This window comes from Cordyceps militaris (genome assembly GCF_000225605.1).
Source record: "Cordyceps militaris CM01 unplaced genomic scaffold CCM_S00001, whole genome shotgun sequence".
Taxonomy (NCBI): Eukaryota; Fungi; Ascomycota; class Sordariomycetes; order Hypocreales; family Cordycipitaceae; genus Cordyceps; species Cordyceps militaris.
Genome location: NW_006271969.1, coordinates 2745392 through 2765147, shown reverse-complemented (window position 1 = coordinate 2765147; position 19756 = coordinate 2745392). Strand labels below are relative to the sequence as shown.

At 54.3% G+C, this 19756-nt stretch overlaps 6 protein-coding genes across 6 annotated transcripts in view; 3 read left to right on the top strand and 3 right to left on the bottom strand.

Annotated features, from left to right (window-relative positions):
* Positions 1-1454: 1454 nt before the first annotated feature.
* Positions 1455-3511, bottom strand: CCM_00884 (glucose dehydrogenase, putative; the record flags this gene model as incomplete). Its single annotated transcript, XM_006666043.1, has 3 exons — positions 1455-1921; positions 1997-3295; positions 3391-3511. 3 exons carry the CDS (start codon positions 3509-3511, stop codon positions 1455-1457), a joined length of 1887 nt encoding a protein of 628 aa, XP_006666106.1.
* A 1027-nt stretch (positions 3512-4538) lies between these two features.
* CCM_00883 (Histidine triad-like motif-containing protein) lies at positions 4539-5212 on the bottom strand (the record flags this gene model as incomplete). The annotated part of the gene is made up of 3 exons (XM_006666042.1): positions 4539-4837; positions 4913-5033; positions 5096-5212. 3 exons carry the CDS (start codon positions 5210-5212, stop codon positions 4539-4541), a joined length of 537 nt encoding a protein of 178 aa, XP_006666105.1.
* Positions 5213-5799: 587 nt separating this feature from the next.
* CCM_00882 (lipase/thioesterase) lies at positions 5800-7150 on the bottom strand (the record flags this gene model as incomplete). Its single annotated transcript, XM_006666041.1, has 3 exons — positions 5800-5940; positions 6001-6796; positions 6876-7150. 3 exons carry the CDS (start codon positions 7148-7150, stop codon positions 5800-5802), a joined length of 1212 nt encoding a protein of 403 aa, XP_006666104.1.
* A 2741-nt stretch (positions 7151-9891) lies between these two features.
* On the top strand, positions 9892-15123 carry CCM_00881 (sulfate permease 2; the record flags this gene model as incomplete). Its single annotated transcript, XM_006666040.1, has 11 exons — positions 9892-10168; positions 10221-10366; positions 10414-10960; positions 11014-12013; positions 13083-13290; positions 13362-13649; positions 13723-13822; positions 13880-13906; positions 13964-14472; positions 14536-14645; positions 14706-15123. The coding sequence occupies 11 exons, from the start codon at positions 9892-9894 to the stop codon at positions 15121-15123; spliced, it is 3630 nt and encodes a 1209-aa protein (XP_006666103.1).
* Positions 15124-15554: 431 nt separating this feature from the next.
* CCM_00880 (Cyclin-like F-box) lies at positions 15555-16653 on the top strand (the record flags this gene model as incomplete). The annotated part of the gene is made up of 3 exons (XM_006666039.1): positions 15555-15620; positions 15670-16435; positions 16541-16653. The coding sequence occupies 3 exons, from the start codon at positions 15555-15557 to the stop codon at positions 16651-16653; spliced, it is 945 nt and encodes a 314-aa protein (XP_006666102.1).
* A 2510-nt stretch (positions 16654-19163) lies between these two features.
* The window catches only part of CCM_00879 (uncharacterized protein), a gene marked incomplete at both ends in the record, with an annotated part of 1456 nt that continues 863 nt past the window's right edge, over positions 19164-19756 (top strand). Inside the window, 2 exons of the mRNA XM_006666038.1 lie at positions 19164-19448; positions 19537-19661. Coding sequence (XP_006666101.1) covers positions 19164-19448; positions 19537-19661 — 410 coding nt within the window. The remainder of the gene's footprint in view (positions 19449-19536; positions 19662-19756) is intronic.

The window sequence follows — 19756 nt, the reverse complement described above, 5'->3', positions numbered from 1 at the left end:
TGTTACGAGATGCAGTTCCAGTTCCAGACCTTCCATAATAGGGATTCCCCCTCCTCCCCCCTCTGTCTGCCATTCCACTGTCACTGCAAGCCACACACACGTCAAGGCACAGCCTCTCAGGCTAGTCAACTAATTCCTGCAGGTCAGTTTTAGCAGAGGGATATTTTCTTGGCAAATCAGCAGCTGCCGTTTCCTTTTTCCTTCTGGACTTTTCTTCCCTTGGGGCAGCTCTTACTAGTTGGGTAACTAGTTGGCTCTCTTGGTGGCGCTCTTGGAGCTATTCCAATGCCCAGAAACGGGGTGCACTCACTTTCTACTCACTTTCTGACCCTTTTCTACGTTGGCAGTGTTGTAGTGTGCATGTCGTGCGGAATCCTGCGGAGTAATGAGGGATGTCGTTATCAACGTCCATGTTCCCTGTTGTTGACTTCTTATTCCCTTTCCCCTCTTCCTCCCGCCTCCCCCTCCTTTTTTTTTAAATTGTGTAACTTGGGCGTTTGTTCCTCTTTTTTTCACCGTTCTACTAGACTTTGCTGCTCGTCGCGTCTTGTAGCATGCCATATTGTATTCGGCGTTGCTGTTAAATAGACCGCTCTCCCTTTTGTCCGCAGCCCCCCTACTCCCCCCACGCCATCTATCTACCGCGGAATCTCCCACTTTCCAAACATGGCCTCTCTCATCATCGTCGTCATTGCCTGCAGCAAGTCCCTCTACAAGGCCAGCCAGAAGCGACGCAACAAGAAGCGCGAGCTCGCCGCCTTTGCGCACGGCGACAAGCCCAGCGTCCGTCGGCGCTCCGCACAGCAGCCGGCGCGACGCCCCCGTCGCGTGCTTCACAACAGCAGCGGCCACGGCCCGACCCTCTACAACAGCAACGGCCTGGTGCCCGGACCCGGTGAGCCTCTCGACGGGACGTCCGCGATGGACCGCGCCGACTTGGAGTCGCTCACGGGGGCGAGCACTATTGCGTCCGAGTCCGGCGAGGGCCGTCCGAGAATGAGCGACGAGTCCACCCTCAACGAGGTGGCTCGTGATGGAGCGTGGACGGCGAGGACCTAATCTCCTCGCCAGGCTTTTTTTTTACGAATATTTTCCTGCTTTATGGCTTACGTGTAATGTCTCGTCTTTTTTGCTGGTACTTGACATGATTTACACCATGATTTACGCTATGATTCGTCTGCATTTTCTCAGCGACAAACGAAAGACGGGTTTCGGGTTTGGACGGATGCATACGCTGGCGTTTTGTAGACTTCATACTCTGTCTGCGCAACTTTTAGCGCATACTTGACATACTTGACCGTTAAAACGAGTTTTTATTCACTATTCCTTTGCAAAAGAAAATTCATGCATGTCTCGGAAGCACCAGCCAATCAACCTGTGACGTGACACTCAAAATAGCTCAACCAAGCAGAGACAATGTACAAGATCCCTGTCCAGATTTCTTCCTCCATTACTTACAAGTTGGCCAGGGGCGGTCCGGCCGGCGTAAACGTCTTCTTGATGACGTCGCTCATCTTGTACGCAATGGCACCAATCACCGCCGTCGGGTGTCCGCTGATTTGCTCCGGGAAGACGCTGGCATCGACGACGCGCAGCCGGCCGACGCCGTGGACGCGGCACTCGAGGTCGACGACACTATTACCAGCCTCGACGGGCCCCATGCGCGCCGTGCCGACTGGGTGGTAGAGCGTAAAGGCCTTTTCCTTCATAAAGGCCAGCAGCTGCTCGTCGCTGATGCTGTCCGGGTCGCTGCTCGACGAGGGCCACCACAGATGGCCCGGGCTGTCGTTGCGCGCAATGGGCTCGACAAACTCCTTCCAGTGCGCGCTGTTGGCAATCTTGATGGCCAGCCGCAGCGCCGCGAGCATCACCTTGCGGTCGTTGTCGCCCTCGTCGCTAAAGTACTTGGGGTCGATGAGGGCTGGTTTGTTGCTGTTAGCGTAGGTGCGACAGGGAGAGAAAACTTGAGACAGGGGAAAGCAGAAGAATTACGTACGGTGATCAAACGGATCGTCCGTCTTGAGCGTAATCGTACCCACGCTCTGCGGGCGCAGCAGGCACGGTCCGACGGAGAAGATGCCCGCCCCTGCAGGCGCCTGCTCCTCGCCGTGGTGGATAAAGGCAATCGGCGCGCCGAGGATCTCGACATCCGGCCCGACGCCGCCCGACGAGTAGTCCTTGGGCCGGTTCTCGGGCTTGGTGGCGGGCGAGGGGTGGTCGACGGTGCGGATAAAGGCGGCGGCCTCGCCGACGTTGCTCGACAGCGGGCCGCCGCCGGTGACGAGCCAGCGCAGCAGCGCGGGGATGGCCTTGATGTTGTCGTTGAGGTAGTCGTACGTGTGCGCCGTCTTGCTCTTGAGCACCACGCCCGTCGGGCACAGGTGGTCCTTCATGTTGCGGCCGACGGCGGCATTGTCCTTGACGACGGAGATGCCGAGCCTGCCCAGCTCCGCGGCGGGCCCGATGCCGCTCAGCAGCAGCGTCTGCGGGGTGTTGACGGCGCCGCCCGACAGGATGACCTCGCGGCGGGCGTGCACCTCGTACCGCTCGCCGCCGCGCTTGGTCATGAGCTCGACGCCAATGGCCGCGGGCTCCTTGTCGCTGTCGAGGCGGTCGTACAGCACGCGCGTGACGTGCGCGTGGCAGGCGACGTACAGGTTCGGGCGGCGCAGCACCTCGGGCGTCAGAAACGCCGTGGCCATGGACGAGCGCTCGCCCTTGCTGTCGATGAAGGTCTGGAAGCGCGTGACGCCGAGCGTGCCGGCCTCGGTGTTGATGTCCGGGTTGGCGGGGATGCCCACCTCGGCGCACGCCGGCAGGAAGCCGCGCTCGACCATGGGCGACAGCGTCGAGTAGCCCGTCTGCCACTCGCCGCCGGTGCCGCGGTGCTGGAGGTCGATGGCGGGCCGCGCCGGGTTGGCGGTGAAGTTCTCCATGCGCCGCAGGTACGGCGCGAGGTCGGCGTAGGACCAGCCCGCGCAGCCGAGCGCGCCGGCCCACTCGTCGTAGTCGGACTTGGAGCCGTGGTGGTACATCATGGCGTTGATCGACGTCGAGCCCCCGAGCACCTTGCCGCGCGGCCAGAACATGCGCCGGTACGCGAGGCCCGGCTGCTCCACCGTGCTGTAGTCCCAGTCGTGCTCGCCGTGGAAGAGCTTGGAGAAGAGCAGCGGCACGCGCGACTCGAGGATCCCCGTGTGCGGGCCGCCCGCCTCCAGGAGCAGCACCGTCACGTCCGCGTCCTCGGACAGTTTGGAGGCGAGCACGCAGCCAGCGCAGCCGCCGCCGACAATGACTGGGATCGGGGGTGTCAATGAGTTGTTTCAGGGAAGGAGATGATGGCTTGCCAGCAGATTGTGCATCATCATTCAATTGAAAGGGACCACTCACCATAGTCGTATCCGAGTAGCTTTCGCTGAGCCGTGGTGTACGTCGCCGGCGCACCAGTGAGGAGCTGCGGCGTCGCATAGTGCAGCGGGTTGGTCATGGGGTTCTTGTACTTGCGCGCCATTGTTGCGGTCGATTGACTCTGGTGGATGGAATGATGAGAGGGGAAAAGGTGCTAGGGACAGAGAGAAGTTGCCTGGCTGAAGAGGTTTGGGGAAGCCTTTGCAACTCTCAACTTGGGCAACCAGACATAGCCACCCAGCTCAGGCTTATAGCTCCCTGGGAAGCTTTTAGTTACCCCGCATATCCGTTCGATGGGTTGCGCTAGCAGTTTGCTAGCCCATACTGCCGACTTGGGATGCTTTGACGATCTATCCGACCCAAGTCGTGTAGCACGACATATATTGACGCCCAAGCCTCAACGTGTAGACAAGCATGTATCTAGGGGTGACAGTATGTAAGATGCATCAACCGATTATTGAGAGAAACCACTCATTACCATACAAATCAGTTACAAGATGATACAACCGAGTTCGTACGTACCTCGAGCAGTCACTCGACCCCATGGTCTATTCCGGCCACTAGACCACCGCGACCCACGTCGAGCAGGGTAGCTCAGCCGTGGCTTGATATTTTGGTGCGTCTTAGCCTCGGATAACAACCGTCAGAGGATGGGTACATGTGCGACGACTGGGGGTCCTGCAGGTCCCTTTCTGCTTGTGCACCATCTCAGCGCGACGAAGCGACGCCGGAATACACGAGATAACTGGCTCTATTATTTTTTTGCTATTGATTCGTCTGGATGAGATGCCAGTTGGAGCTAGCAACATGATCAGCCGGCTCAAACTTTCATCTTGAAGCCCACTTCCAGTAACTAACAAGGTGGCGTAGCTAGCTACCCCGGGCACCACACTTTTGCCCGACTTTCCGCTCCGGCCGTGCGCTGTCAACCAAAAGTCGTTTCGTTTCGATCCATGATTATCCGTATATAAACTCCTCTTGTCTTGGCGATTATGTCTTGGTCCGAAGCCGCCGGAGTGCCGTTGCACCTTTGAGCTCCCCTGGACAAGATCGGGCTGCCAAGGTTGTGGAGGGCCGCGAGGCCAGTACCTTTACCAGGCGGCGCCTTCATCTCTTGCTGCAACCGCTCTTTAGCCGCTCGCAGTTGCGGGAGGGAGTGCATGCAATGTTCCCTGCACCTCTCGCAGCACCGTCATATCCGATTTCCACATGAGTGGAAACCAGCGCGGGTACTTGAACATTCGCAGCCAGAGGTGCGGCTGGACAATGACATGAAGATGGAGATGGTGGATGGAAATAATATCGGGCCAAAAGATGCTCCCCACCAGCCGCCGCCGACCTCGATGGTATCCGGACTGCACAGCGGACGGCGAGATGCCCGCGGCCCTCTCCGCGAGCAGCAGCTTCTTCACCCGATCCATGGCTTGCACTAGAAATACAGCAGGTGTTCGTTAGTGACGGTAAAAGTGCGCGGTGCAAAAAGTATTTGTTGCCGGAGTCATACGAAGTGCCAGATGTTGGCCATTCAGGTTTTCGATGTCGCGGACCGTGTGCTGCTTCGGCAAGATGAGCCAGTGCTGCTGGCCTGCCAGATGGCGGTTCTCAACGGCGATGATCTCATCATCCTTGGAGTAGGCGTTAGCAAGTCTCGGTTCGCTTCGAGCCGGGGAAATGAGTTTGCGCTTACTTCGTAGACGATGATGGCAAAGTTCGCGCGGTCGCAGAAGGTGCAGTTGTGCTGGATCCTCTCTGTCCACTCCAGATGCACAAGGTAGTTGAACACCTTTTTGGCCCACTCCATCATGTCCAAGAATGGTGGTTACGATGTCGGAACAATGTGGGAATGTTGTATGTACAGTTCATGAAGCTGATGTAAGAGAACCAGCCAGAACCTCACGTAGCCAGCTGGATGCCTAGCCCCATAACAGAATGTGTGACAGGCGGGTATTTAAATTAATAATAATTTATTAAACAACAGCGACACGCCGCAATTCATCTTTGTTTCTTGGCACCGTTCCACCTGTTCTCGTCTGTGTCAAGAGAATACCCTTACACAAGGAAATTATTTTCATACAAAATCGTCTCTTGTTCTTACTTGACTGTCATCTTTCATACGTCCTGCCTGTACCAAAGTATATATCATATCTCATTTTGTAAATGCCCGCAAATACTACTGCCTCTGTGTATGTCCCATCCCAGGCTGCAATATAGAGCGTTTCAAGTCTCTCTTCCAACTCAACGTTGCGCTTTCAGAAGTGCCACAACGGAAGCGGGACTTGTCGACGTGGACGACGTGACGAGTCCGTGCTTTTGGTGCAACGCTTCTGCCTAGCCATTGCTTATAAGTGACCAGGTCAATAATAATTCCCACATACACCAGCACACGTCATCTTATTTTAACAAGTCAATCACCCAAGTCTTGAGCTTCTTGCCCTGCTCAGTCTCGGTATTGTCGCCGACGTAAATGTTGTAAACCGGAGCGACGTGAGACTCTCTCTTGCCCTTGAACAGTTCCACGTTGGGAAAGCCAGCCTAGTCACGGTCAGTATGATTGGCGCGCAGCATGTCAAGCCGAAAGAGAAAAATGCTTACTTTGACGGTTCCATAAAAGTGTTCAATCAGAGGCATCATGATCTCGTTCTCACCACCCATGAAAAGCATCTTCTTGACAGGAAACGTCTCGAACCAACTCGACGGCGCATCGAACGCGTCCGTGTAGTAGTCGGACTCTGCGCCGCCCATGAACGTGGTCGACCACTGCTCGCCCACAAACGTCGTCACAATGTCGCCACCGTCGTAGATGACCTGGTCCGACAGGTCCGGCTTCAGCGAAACCCACGGCGCAATCGCGGCGGCGCCGGCGAGCGGCTCCGAGACGTGCAGCGGGACGATGCTCGGGTGCGGGTGCGCCAGGTGCGAGAGAACGCCGACCGTCAGGTTGCCGCCGGCCGAGTCGCCGCCGAGGAGGACGTTGGCCGGCGAGCGGCCCGTGTGCTCGAGAACGTGGCGCAGGGCTTCGACCGACTGCGTCAGCTGAACGGGATACGTGCCGTGCGGCGCCAGCGTGTAGGTGACGGCGAATACGCAGAGGTCGCCGCCGGTGGCGTTGACCTCTTTCAGCAGGCGCTCAAACAGCTTGAAGTAGCCAATGTTGGCCGGGAGGCAGAATCCACCGCCTGGAATTGTATTAGCGCGCGGTTCATATATCCTCGTCTTGCCAGCAAAAGCGATAAGGGACCTACCGTGGTACCAAATCAGGACATTGGTCGCATTCTTGTTGCCGACCCAGTGGCCCTTGGCTCCGTGAGCAAGAGCCACAGTTTCCGGCTTGAGTTTTCTAGCTCGCGCATATGTGTTGTAGATGATGTCGGTGTTGGGCGAAACGAGCCTACCGCCCAGCAGATTAGCAGCAGTTCAACTGGGAGAAGAAGCTACCGGGTGAGTATAATCTCGCGGGCTATCCTTACTGTAGCTGCAGCGGGGTGAGACGACTCGTCGATTTGCGCAGAATGGTGTTGGCGACGTGGAGGTGAAACGTCTTGGAGTCTCGCTCCGTTCTGAACAGGCCGGTGACAAAGGCCGTCAAGGCCGTGGCGACAATGACAGCCAAGCCGGGAATCATGTCCAGGTACCCGAAAAAGGACAGTTTCTTCTGCTCAATCTTGACTGGTGGTGGGGTGCTTGGCGCCGCCGCCGCTTTGGCAGAGCGCGACCGCGTAGTTGTCCCAGTTGTAGTTGTCATTGTTGTGTACTCTGTTATACGTAACCTTCAACAAGAGAACTGGAGGGTTGTCGAGGTTGAAGAAGAAAAAATTCCAGATTTTCGGCCGATCAAGCTTTTACAATGTCAAAGGGCCGAGGCACGACTTCATATGTAGTGTCTAACCGTCTCCGATCGACTCCTTGGCAGCCAATGAACTCTATTTGCGTCCACATCCCGCCCTGATGAATCACGGTCCGCTTCCAACGACTTTTTGTTGGGCTATGCTCTAGCCAAACCTAGGGCGGGGAGCGGGCCTGTCGCTCCCCCGTCACCCCATGATTCTTATTATACCCCCGGCGTTGACATGCCGGGGCAATGGCCCAAGTTGCCTCGGATCAAGGTGGAGAGCGGGGGACTTGTCCAAGTGTCCTAGCCCGCCTCCGAATTTGGAAGGACGGCAGGGACAGCCAAGACTCCGTTTCAGATAGAGACGCGTTGATCCTGGCAGTTAACGTGCTTTCTTGGTGCTTATTGTACTCGCATTGCTGATATTCTCGCTGAGCTTCTTTCACTTATACGCTCTGAAACGGCCAGGGTGGTGACCATTTAGAACCGATAATCCTCAGCAGCATCGGAACCGGCGCAACACATAACTGTTGACATGTCAAATTTGGCCCTTGGATTTTTTTTTACACCGAGTACTTGACCGTACATGATATGATTCCAGACGCACTGGTACGTAATGTTCGCAGTCAGCGAACATTCCCTGTCAACCCTAGCTGCCCTTCTATGGCGCATTTTACAGACTCGGAGTTGCAACAGCGGCGAGGATAGAACCTCGGCCAATTGCCCTGGTACCATAACTTAGAGCAGAACATCGGGCGCTTGCGGGAAGCGTTCAATCCTAGTGACTCTGTCCACGTCCTAGGTCAAGACCTTCTAGAGCACAAGCCGGGCATTGGCGCTCTTATTTTACAGCAGACTGCAATATGAAACGTCAGGTGGTGGGAATGAAATTAAATTTCGGTGTAGCGAGGGTAATATGCTATAAAATCACCATAAACCAACCGCATCGATGAGTAGCTTCTGTGTAAGTTTTGGGGCGAGTATACGCCCGGCATTTGTAGAGACATGGTCATCGATTGATTGGTGCGTTTTCGACCACCAACGTGGCTTGCAGGGGTGGGATCCGGCCGAAACCGAAAAAGTCGATTCAAGAGCCAGTCTTTGTCAATAAAAAAATTAATTTATGCGGCTTATAAAGGCGTTGATAGCGACGGGCGTGAGGCAAAGCCCCATAGTGCGACCACAGGAAGCTTCACAGCTGCGAGGAGGAACTGCCTTTTTTTTTTTAACTTGCTTCAGGAAGTCACTGTAAACTCCGCCTTGATTCTGCATGTCGAAAATATTGGTAGGCAATCTAACTGGTATTACCTGGGCTGGGTTTGGTTCCAAGTGTAGGGTAGGGAGCCTTGCAATGGACGGAATTGACGACGACTTGAGTTTTCAATTTTCTGCCACGATTGTATTTACTAGTACAGTTGTATTGTCTCCGATGAACCGATCATGATGCTCACAACGGTACCGAGCGTGGGCCTTTGAGTGGCGGTGCGTCCTGTATGACAAGCAAGCGGGCGGCCTGGGCAACTTGGCAATTGGCAAAACAGAGGTTTCTATATGATAAGAGGAACCCAGATTCACTACTACATCGGTTCTGTTGCTCTATATTCGACGCTACATATGGATATCGGGCATGCTCGCATGCTTCGTCAGGCATCCATCCAGTACATGAACCCAATGCTCCCGCTCAAGAGTATGTATAACTAACAGGCTTATTCCGAAATGTGTGCCCAGAAGACGGCTGTCGGTCTTGTAACTTGAGCAAGGCCGGAGCGTTGTTGGCGTTGATACAGAGCGCTGCGCAGTGTGACAGTTTGACAGTGTCCAGCAAACAGAAAGGGGGGATCCAGAGATTAAGAAGTTCTTGACTGTCTCAGAGGCTTTTATTATGGCGGTCGTCGGAAATTCTCTGAGGGTCCCCCGTTCTTGACGCGCTTTCAAACGTCGTAAAAGGCTGCAAGAAACCCGGCATCATCATGTCGAAGACTGTTGCAGGATCCTACCCATGCAAGTATGTTGTTGTAGGTTCTACGAATAACTCAATACTCTCTGTATTATACAGAGCTGGTGAGGTTGATCTTGGCACCAGCGGGCGGAAGTCGGTCAGGGCGACGCCACCGCCGACTTCCGCTAGCAGAGGTACAAACAGCACTCAACGTCGAGCAGCCAAGAAAAGTGGCAAGATTTAAACAACAATTTAAGCAATAATTTTAAGCCCTGTCAATATACGGTTTCCGTTGCCAAGATGTCGTTTCACAAAGCACCTCGTCCCATCCGCATGTACTGTGGTCCTCTGCTGGCTCTTTCCTTCCAATACCTCCCGACTCCCGCCCGCTGCTTATACCGGCTCGGTGCCACTGAATTTCAGAGTCTTATAAATTAAACGTCATGGAACCCGTTTGTCTTTACCTCACTACTTTCTATCCTATGCCCTGACTTACAATTCCATTCTTTTGTTAATATTTCATTCTCTCTTCGTCGCTGCGCCCGAGTCGCACATCCAAAACCTGCATTGCTCGCCGAGGACGACGATTGCTCACGACATCGCTGCATACCGAGACACCGAATACATCTGCCATTGAGCAGCATCATCATCCTTTGCCACCCCAGAAACCGTGCCTTTCCGCATCCTACATGATTCGACCGTCTTGTCTTCAAAAATGTCCGAGAATGCCGGTAGCCGACTTGCCAAATCGCTTCTTGGCGTCGATACCAACGCCCGCTATGCCCATCAACCACAGCATCTAGAGGAGCGCGCACGCGCAGTCCTGGGCTCGGTTCATCTCTACGCAGAAGAGGAACCGACCGTATCAGAGTGGCTTAAAGAGCAACTGCCAACGAAAGCGGGTGCTGTCCATTACATCTGGAGTCTCTTTCCCTCCGTCTTCTGGATCCGACGTTACAATCCCAGATGGCTACTTGGAGACGTCGTCGCCGGTCAGTTCTACAACCAAATAGGTCTCCAATTCTTCTCACCAACTTTTTTCAGGCATCACTATTGGTCTAGTCGTCGTCCCACAAGCCATGGCGTATGCCGTTCTCGCAGGCCTTACTCCAGCATATGGCCTCTACACCTCCTTCACTGGTGCTGTCTTGTACTGGCTATTCGGTACGTCGAAAGACATCGTCATCGGAGTAAGTGGCACTGTATACAATGTTGAAATTTGTACTAACACGAAAAGACCACCGCAGTTGGATCCCTGCTCGTGGGCCAAGTCGTCGATCGCGTCGTCAGCAAGGACAATATGCTCACTTACTCCAATGAGGATATTGCACGCACTCTCACCCTGCTCTGCGGTATTGTCTTGTTATTTTTCGGTCTCCTTCGATTAGGCTGGGTTATCGAATTCATACCTTACATCCCTATATCCGCGTTTGTCACTGCTGCCAGTATAACTATCATGGCTACTCAGCTCCCGACAACGCTAGGCATCTCTGGAATTAAGAACCAAGCGCCACCATATCGGGTTATAATTGACACTTTAGAGTCCCTCCACAAGACTAAGATCGACGCAGCGATTGGACTGTCTTCTATTGCGCTTCTATTTGGAATTCGAGGTTTCTGTTCCCACATGGAATCGAGATATCCAGCTCATAAACGAGCTTGGTCATTTGTCTCGTCGCTTCGACTCACATTCACCATGGTACTCTTTACGCTCATTAGCTTCTTGGTCAACCGTGGCCATGCCGATAGCCCAAAATTTCGCATCGTCGGCCATATAGAGAGAGGTATGTTGTACATGCAGCGCGCTTGGCTTCAACCTTTACTGACTGTTTGCTAGGCTTTCAGAGAATTGGAGTCCCTCGCGTCGACATGCCGCTATTTCAAGCAGTCCTCCCAGAGCTGCCCGCTGTAGCCATTATACTCATTATAGAGCACATCGCCATCGCAAAAGCCATGGGCAGGCTGTACAACTACAATATTCGCCCTTCACAGGAAATTGTCGCTCTGGGCGCTGCCAACCTACTGAGCCCGTTTGTGGGAGGCTACGTTTGCACAGGCTCCTTTGGCGCCTCTGCGGTGCTGTCCAAGGCCGGTGTCCGCACACCTCTTGCCGGATTGTTCAGCGCCTTGATGCTTGTTCTGGCGCTCTATGCGCTGACGGGAGTGTTTTACTACATCCCCAAAGCTGCATTGTCTGGCCTCATCATTCATGCCGTGTGCAGCCTGATTGCTCCGCCGAAAAATCTGTACAGATATTGGCAGCTGTCGCCTTTTGAGCTCATCATCTGGGTGGCATGTGTTTTCATGGCCATTTTCCAGTCTTTAGACCATTCGATCTATCTTGGGGTCGGTCTATCCCTTGCGCTGTTGCTTATTAGAGTTGCGAGAGCCAATGGCGGATTTGTCGGCATTGCCCGCTCACAACGGGTGCCGGTCGATGGCGAGGATACAGCTTCCAAGTTTACAAGAGACGTCACAACGACCAAAGACGTCTTCTTGCCTTTGAACCGGCAAGATTCTTCAAACCCTGCCATTTTACTGGATACTCCATACCCTGGCGTGTTCGTGTATCGCCTACATGACAGCTACAATTATATGAACCAGGCACTGCATGTGGACATTTTACAGTCACACTTGATGGAGAATACGCGGCGAACTTCGGACGAACACTATGAACATGAATCAGACCGACTTTGGAATGACGCCGGACCGCGAGATAAGCTTCTTTCACAGCATCTGCCTTGCTTGCGAGCCCTGATTCTGGACTTTTCGGCCGTTAACAACATTGATATTACATCTATTCAGGGTCTGGTCGACTTGCGCAACGTACTGGATCAGTATGCGGCGCCAGACACTGTCGAGTGGCATTTTTCCAACGTTGGAAATAGATGGACGCGAAAGGCGTTGGCCACTGCTGGTTTCGGCTATCCTACAAGCCAGAACCCTGAAGCCTTGGCCAAGTGGCGGCCGTTGTATTCAGTCGCTTCTCTCAGTGATGCGACTCCTTTACTGCAAACCAGGCAGCGACGACGATCGCTAGCCACAGTCGCTGATGAAGAGACGCAAGATTCGCCAGCCTCGTCCCCTCCGACAACGGCCGGAAGCACTAAGGGGCAGGCTACGATTTCAGCAGTGGATCGGCCGTTTTTCCACTTCGATTTGCATGACGCTGTCGAGGCAGCAGTGCGTGACGCCCGTCACAAAGATATGAATGGTAGCATTTGAAAGACAAGGCTAAATCGATAGATGGGATTGGCTACGTACTAGACATGCAATTGGCATAGAGGCGTTTTGGAGTAATGTTGGAGCACTCTGATAAATGTATCAGTAGACAGGATATAGAGTTGTTTAATAGCGTAGTGAAAAGCTTCTCTCCTCAATTTTATCATCAGCAATGAATTTGTTGCGCATTGAGCTAGACAATGCCTACCAAGTGAGCCCGGCGTAATGGAAGGCCATGAGAGCTGGAAGAGGTACTGTGTTTAATTCCTAGTTTGGAAAAGAGCCAATACTTGTGAGGGTTGGAAAGACAGCGACCGCCCTTGTGTATATATCCAGCCATAGCCGCTCTGGTGCTGAGTGGTATCGCGTCCGGATCTCACAACACCTGGTATTTCGAGAGCCGGCTTCCGTTCAGGTAATCTGGGCCGACCGCGTTAGGGTAAGCGAGTCCGAGGCGAGTCCGTGGGCAAGCGGCTGCTTTGACGCAAATGAAACACGGTCCTAGAGATGAGGTCCGAGGAGATACACCATTGTCATCAGAGCCTCTGCGTTTTGTCTGCTTCGCAAAAAATCATGCTTCCTTTTAATCTGGTTCTAAATTGGTCTGTCAGGAAGACGGAAAATGACAAGGTAAGGAAACCCTTGACCGGCCAACAGGTTGGTAACATGCTGACCAACAAGCAGGAGTGCGAATGGATACGTCCACGGGCGTGCGCCCACGGAGAAACGACGTCGCAGCAGCAGCGACGCGCCTATTCTGCTCGACACGATCAACAATGATGAAGACGCCGCCGCAGAGGTAGCCAAAGCCTCCTCGACGCAGCCCGCCAGTCCCTTTGCCATTTTCGCCATCTTTACCGGTCTGGCCTTGATGATTATCTGCATTGCCCTGGTGCGTATTGTTACCTTCCCCCCTCCCTCAGTCCTAACTGACACAGCTTTTCTCTCTTCTTCTTTTTCCAGGATCGGTCCATTGTCGCCACCGCCGTGCCCCAGATCACGTCCGAGTTCCGCTCGCTGTCCGACGCGGGCTGGTACGGCTCGGCCTACCTCATGAGCACGTGCTGCCTGCAGCTCTTCTTTGGCAAGCTGTACGCCGAGTTCCGCGTCAAATGGGTCTTCTTGTCCGCGCTGGTCCTCTTTGAGGCCGGCTCGGTGGTGTGCGCCGCGGCCCCGAGCTCCCTCGTGCTGATTGTCGGCCGGGCCGTGGCCGGCGCCGGGTGCGCCGGCCTCATGTCTGGTGCCTTTTTTGTTCGTCGTCGTACCTTTTTCTCGCGGTGGGACATTTGGGCCGCCCGGTGCCAGACTGACTGTAGTGGAATAGCTGATTCGCTTCTTTATCCCGGTGGACGAGCTGCCGAAATATACCGGCGCTTTGGGCGGCATGTCGGGGATTGCGCAAATCATCGCGCCGACGCTGGGAGGTGAGCCTTGAAAAGTATACAGATAGCAAGTGAACGCGTGCTAACATGTTTTTCAAGGTGTTCTTACTGACAAAGCAAGCTGGAGTACGTTTCTCAAACTTTGGATCCAGGTTGTTACCCTGTACTCATGCTTTTATCTAGGATGGTGCTTCTGGATCAACCTTCCCATCGGGGGCGTCACGTTTCTCGTCATCCTCTTCCTCGTCCAAATCCCGGCCGAGAGCACAGTCACCACGACCCGCAGCCTGGGCGGCTTCCTCGCTCGCTTCGACCTCGTCGGCACGCTCATCTTCATCCCGACCATCCTCTGCCTGCTGCTGGCCCTGCAGTGGGGAGGCGTCGAGTATGCCTGGGACGACTGGCGCCTCGTCGTGCTCCTCTCCTTCTTCTCTTCGCTGCTGGTCCTGTGGGTGGTTTCGCAGTATCTGCAGGGTGCCACGGCGACGGTTCCGCTGGCCATGATCAGGCAGCGATCGCTCGCCGGCGGCGTCTTGTTTGTGTTTTGCTACTTTGCCGCCTTCTTCATCATCACATACTACGTGCCCATCTGGTTCCAGGCGGTGCGGGGGGCGTCGGCGTACGCGTCGGGTATCAACATGCTCGCTGCGAGCGCCGCCATGTCCGTCGCCGTCATTGGCTCCGGTTTCATGGTAGGTTGGGGGCGGTTGCGCGCATTTGCCCCAGACAGATGCTAATCAAAACTCTGGACACAGGTTTCCAAAGTCGGTTACTATGTGCCCAACATGATTGCTTCCGTGATTGTGACATCAGTCGGCTGCGGCTTGGTGTATACTTTTGATCGCGAGACAAGCACAGCTACATGGTACGATGCGCCACGCAAGATGAAATGACTTTCTTTTTTTCTTGCTGACGTACCGTATAGGGCTGCGGCACTTGTTCTTACCGGCCTGGGAATAGGTCTGGGCATCCAGCAACCCATCATTGCTGCGCAGACGACCTTTACAGGCTCCGACCTCGCCATCGCGACGAGCGTTCTCATCTTCTTGCAAAGTCTGTCCGGAACCGTGTTTCTGTCCGTCGCTCAAAACGTGTTTCAAGGCACGCTGCTGCGCGTCATCCAGCAGACTCTTCCTGATGTCGACCCGGCCGAGGTTTTGGGTGTAGGTGCCTCGGAGCTTGGAGCGGCCATGCAGATCAAGTACCCTGACAGGGTGGGCGCAATCTTGGACGCTTACAATGAAGGCCTTCGCTCCGTCTTTCTCGTCAGTGTCGTCTTTGCCTGTGTCGGCAGCCTTGCTGTTCCGTTAATGGAGTGGCGTTGTGTCAAAAAGAAGGCGTAGGCCGTGAAGCCAGCGCGTGAGACTGAGAAACCATTCGACAGAGACTAGCGAGCGAAGTGAATTAAATATAATCCTTTTCACCCAAATTTCAGGTTCAAGTAGCAACTAGTATTTATCAGCAAACTCTGTAGAAGAAGAAAAAACCAGTCACGTTGTATGGGGTGTGGCCTTTGTTGTGGTTGTGACAGTGTTGCCGGAAGTCAAGTCAACATTGGGGCTGCTTCTTTTAGTTCAAGTGTATCGTTCTATTGAGTTTGAGCAACGGTCACTTTGATAGCTAGTACTAATGTTGGCAGGCGCAAACAACTATATTGACAACATGGCCTCTAGTCTAGTACTAGTCACCTAGGTTTGCTTCTCCGCTCATCCGATGATCGATGAGCTCACATCATGGTTCCCGACCACTCTGGGCTATCAGAAAAATTGGCATAATGAACAATACACAAGTCACAAAAGCCAGATCAGAATCGGCGACTCTTGAGAGACTCCCAACAGAGGTAGGCTAGTACCGCCTCGTTTCTTCCGGACAGCTCATGACCAAAGCAGATCTTAGTCGCCATTCTCGACAATTTGCCTCTGAAAGGAGTACTCAACGCGACGCTCCTGTGCCGTCGGCTTCATGCGGTAGCAGTGCGCACTCTCCAGCAGCGTCTGCTCGCCGTCTCCTCTCTCCCGGGCTACGAGCTCATCCTCGAGTGCTACCACCCGAGCCTCAAGATCTGGACGCCGTATCTCTGCTGCCGGCCGTTCGACACGCGTCATCCCGACGGTGCGGCGGCGGCGGCGGCGGCGGACTTGCGCCGCGTCTGCCAGCTGTACGCCGTGTTCCGGCCCGTCGTGACCGAGGAGAACCGCCGACGGCCGTTCCGCATGGTGTGGCCGGCCTCGGTGCCCGGCGGCGGCGGCGGCTCGGTGCACAGCGCGGACGAGGCCGCGACGCAGGACCTGCGGCTCGACGAGGGCGAGCTCTTTTCGCAGCTGTGCGTCGTGCTCAACCTCGTGACGCAGGGCCCGCGCGCCGGCGGCCTCTTTGTCACGCACTACAACATGAGCGAGCACGTCGTGCGCGTCTTTCGCCGGTGGCTCGGGGAAATGGCCAGCCGCGATGACGGCGACGGCCGACCGTCGTGGGACGCGCCGCCGACGACGACGACGGACAAGGTGCCGCTCGCGTCGGACCGCATCCTCTGGGTGGACGCGGCCAGGACCATCGGGCTGCTGTTCCGGGTGTCGCTGGGACCGGCGGAGAGGATGCCGCTGATCTCGGGAGCAGACCAAGACCCAGCCGTGTCGTATACGCTGACGTACCAAGGTTCGGCTTACCTTTGATTTCCTTTTTTTTTTTTTTTCTTGTCGCATGTGAGACCAACTTTGGCTAATGATCCCTTGCTTTGCGCCTTTTTTTTCCCCTGCGTAGAACTGATTATCCGCTCAACAAGTCTGCTCATGGCGGTCGAGGCATCGGCGAGCAAGGAGATGGAGCCGTCGCGAAACTCCATCATCCTGTCGCCTGCCGCGTCTCGGCCGTGAAGTTGTTCCCCACAGACGCGTACCGTTGTCGCGTCTCTTCGGCTCGGGGTGCCTGTTTTCCATTTCCGAAAAGGGACGAGGCGCAGTGTCGTGCCCTTCCTGGTAGGTACATACGGTACATGACTACATCCATACGCCACCAAATGTTCCGCTTTCACGAACAAGGCCCTGCCTGCCGGCCAAGGAGGAGCAGATAAACGTCCCGCTTAGTAACTAGTTACGGAGTACTGTGTTACGGCACGATCTGATCTGTCAAACAGATTGAAACGTCAAACTTGTGCACAACTCCAGATCTCGGTCAATGCCAGAGACGACCTCGTCTTTGTGCGAGCTGCGTGGCGTATCCTTGGAAGTTGGAAGCCGGTAGTTGATAGGTCAGGAATCCAATGCAGGACCATTGACGCAAGCCCTCGCGGCTCGTAAAAAAAAACAATTGTGGAGGTGATTAGGGCTCGAGGGTTTCTAGACAAGTAATTGTATTGGTATTATTACCGTAAAGTCGGCGAGGTTCAAGAGAATGAATAGCTGGTGGCTGGTATTATGAGTGGATTGTCTTCAAGGGCATCGCCGAGTAATACAGTTCCCAACCATTCTCCCAGTAGTTATTGATACGAATATCAGTTATCCATAGTCATCTTTTCAGCCCGCTGCAATAGTACGCAAGGGATGGCACCCATGCCTGGCACAGAAAATAGTTACGGCACCGACCCGCGAAACAGTTCTGTCAACGTATCCGTATTATTACTGGCGAAGAACAAGTCTCAAAAAGTCGAGAAAAAAAAAAGAATTCTTTGGCTGGGTACAAGGGCGAGGGAGCAATGCATGGTTCCAAGACAGCCGACACGAAGAAGCAAAAAAGAAACCCATCGTCTCGAGATGCTACTTCGGAGCACCTGAACTTGGCCTTGTAACTAATTAGGTCACTGCTTTTCTTTCCTTTTCCGCAACAGACGAAAAGTTTGCACCACAAACTTTGTCCACACACCAGAAGCCAACTAACTAACTAACTCTAATGAACCAACCAACCAACTAAGTCCCAACTAGTGCGCGATCGTAGAGGCCCATCCAAGACACGGGAAACTAACTTGAAGAAACAAGACCAGATCTATTTCTGTCGGGGCCACCACTTACGATTCTTGGCCGGTGACATGTCTTGAAACGAACGACCGCCTCTAATACAGCCTTCTCTTCCTGCCCTCTGGTTGCTTCTTTGGGGGCTCTTTTCCTCCCTCCTCATCAGCTCTCCCTTGTTGGAGCAAGAGAAATGCAGCATCTTGCTAGTTTACGTATCATCCCATAACTTACCACCCCTCCAAAATTCGCGCCATGGTACTTGCGCTATCCTCCCCCCCCCACCCCTTTGTCAATGTTTCACCCTGCGTGTTCAACAACGTCCTCCCTTGAGCTTCTGACAGGACAAGTCGAGGGCGTTGAAAGCCCCTAAGTTCAATCGTGGACAGGCCATGTGCCACGTTGCGCGCGTCGCCCTTGACAGTATGTATTGCTTCCTCCATTCTTCCATCCCCTCCCCCCCCCCCCCTGGGCCATCCCCCGATTGTCGGTGATTCCCCCTTTGCGCGTGCAGGCGCTGCAAGTGACACTGCGGGTGACGTCTGTCGGCATTGGTGTTTTCGACTTGCTCTTTGTCTGGGAAAAAGCCATGCAGCACATCATTGTCCCTGTAATAACAAAAAAAACAACGCAAGATGATAGTCGCGTGAGCGCATGGGTTATTAGAATGACATGCAAAGGCTGCTAGATTGGCTGACTTTTTATTTTCTACTTTCTATTTATTTTCTATATTTTCTAGTTTCTATTTTCTATTTCCCATCATCTCCTGCAGACAAGTTGTGTGTCTCATCAAGCAAACGCCAAACTCAAACTCGTGCACCTCTCTCTAGTCCTCTCTGTTTCTTTTTTTATCCCCCTCTTATATACCTTGAAACCGTGATTGCTTTTCTCTTCTCTGGCCGTCGTTTTATCGTCCATCTTGGGCTTGTATCGACTTGCTTCACTTGTTGCAACTTTTCTTTTCCCGGGTTCTCCCCCGGTTCAGGATACCTTGTCCCTCTTCAGACAAGACATCCCGTCTCCCAACATCTTGACTTGCAGCTGCACGTCGGCAGGCGCAGACCCGCGTCCGTCCCGCATTGCTTCTTCTTCCCTGAAAGCAGGCTGAAGTGTGGGAAAAGGGCAACGACAAAAAAAAAAAAAACCTCAACCCTTGCTTGCTTTTGGGTCCCTCTGGAACCTGACCCAGCTCGTTGGGCCTGCTGCCTAGGACCCAGTCACGTACAGGGGAGGGTCTTGCGATTCCGCTTCCTTCTTTTTTTTTTTTTTGAAAGAAACTCTGCTTTGCCCTTTTGTTATATACGCTGGCATTCTTGGGCCATCCCCGTTCCAATCCTTCTCTGCTCCTTCTTTCTTCCTTGTTCCCATTGGCATCTCATTGTCGCTCGTTGGACCAGCAACAACAGCAGCAGCAGCAACAAAGGTCAGATAGCAGCATCATGTCAGAGGCGAGTCAAGGTGCTACTGGCCTTGGTGTCTCTGTGCCGGCCCCGGTGCACTCGCCGTGGCCTCGAGCCCACCCAGGTCCTCCACCGAGCATAGCTATACCCGGCCACGGCAACAACAGTTCCAACTTGACTACTCTGCCCGGGTCCAGCAGCAGTCACACGCGGAAGCTTTCTTTCGGGACTTGGTCGACGCACAAGAACATCAAATACGGCAGAGGAAAATATGCCGACGTCGAGCTCATGCCGCAACCGAGCGACGATGCCGACGATCCTCTGGTGGGTTTCTTCTTGTTTCCCCTTTTACAGCACCACCATGCCTCTCCCTCTCTCTCTCTCTCGCCGTATAAGTCGCTTACACCAACAGAACTGGCCGCGATGGCGCAAAGACCTCAACCTCGCGGCGCTCCTCTCCGTAGTCGGCCTCGTCGGCGCCATGAAGACCGTCTTCCTCACGACCAATGCCGTCGCGGCCGCGCACTACCGCACATCGTACGTGGCCGCCGCCGCACTGACCGGCGTGCCGCTCATGCTCTCCGCCTTGACCGGGGCCGCCGCCAGCGTCGCGGCGCGCGTCTGGGGCCGCC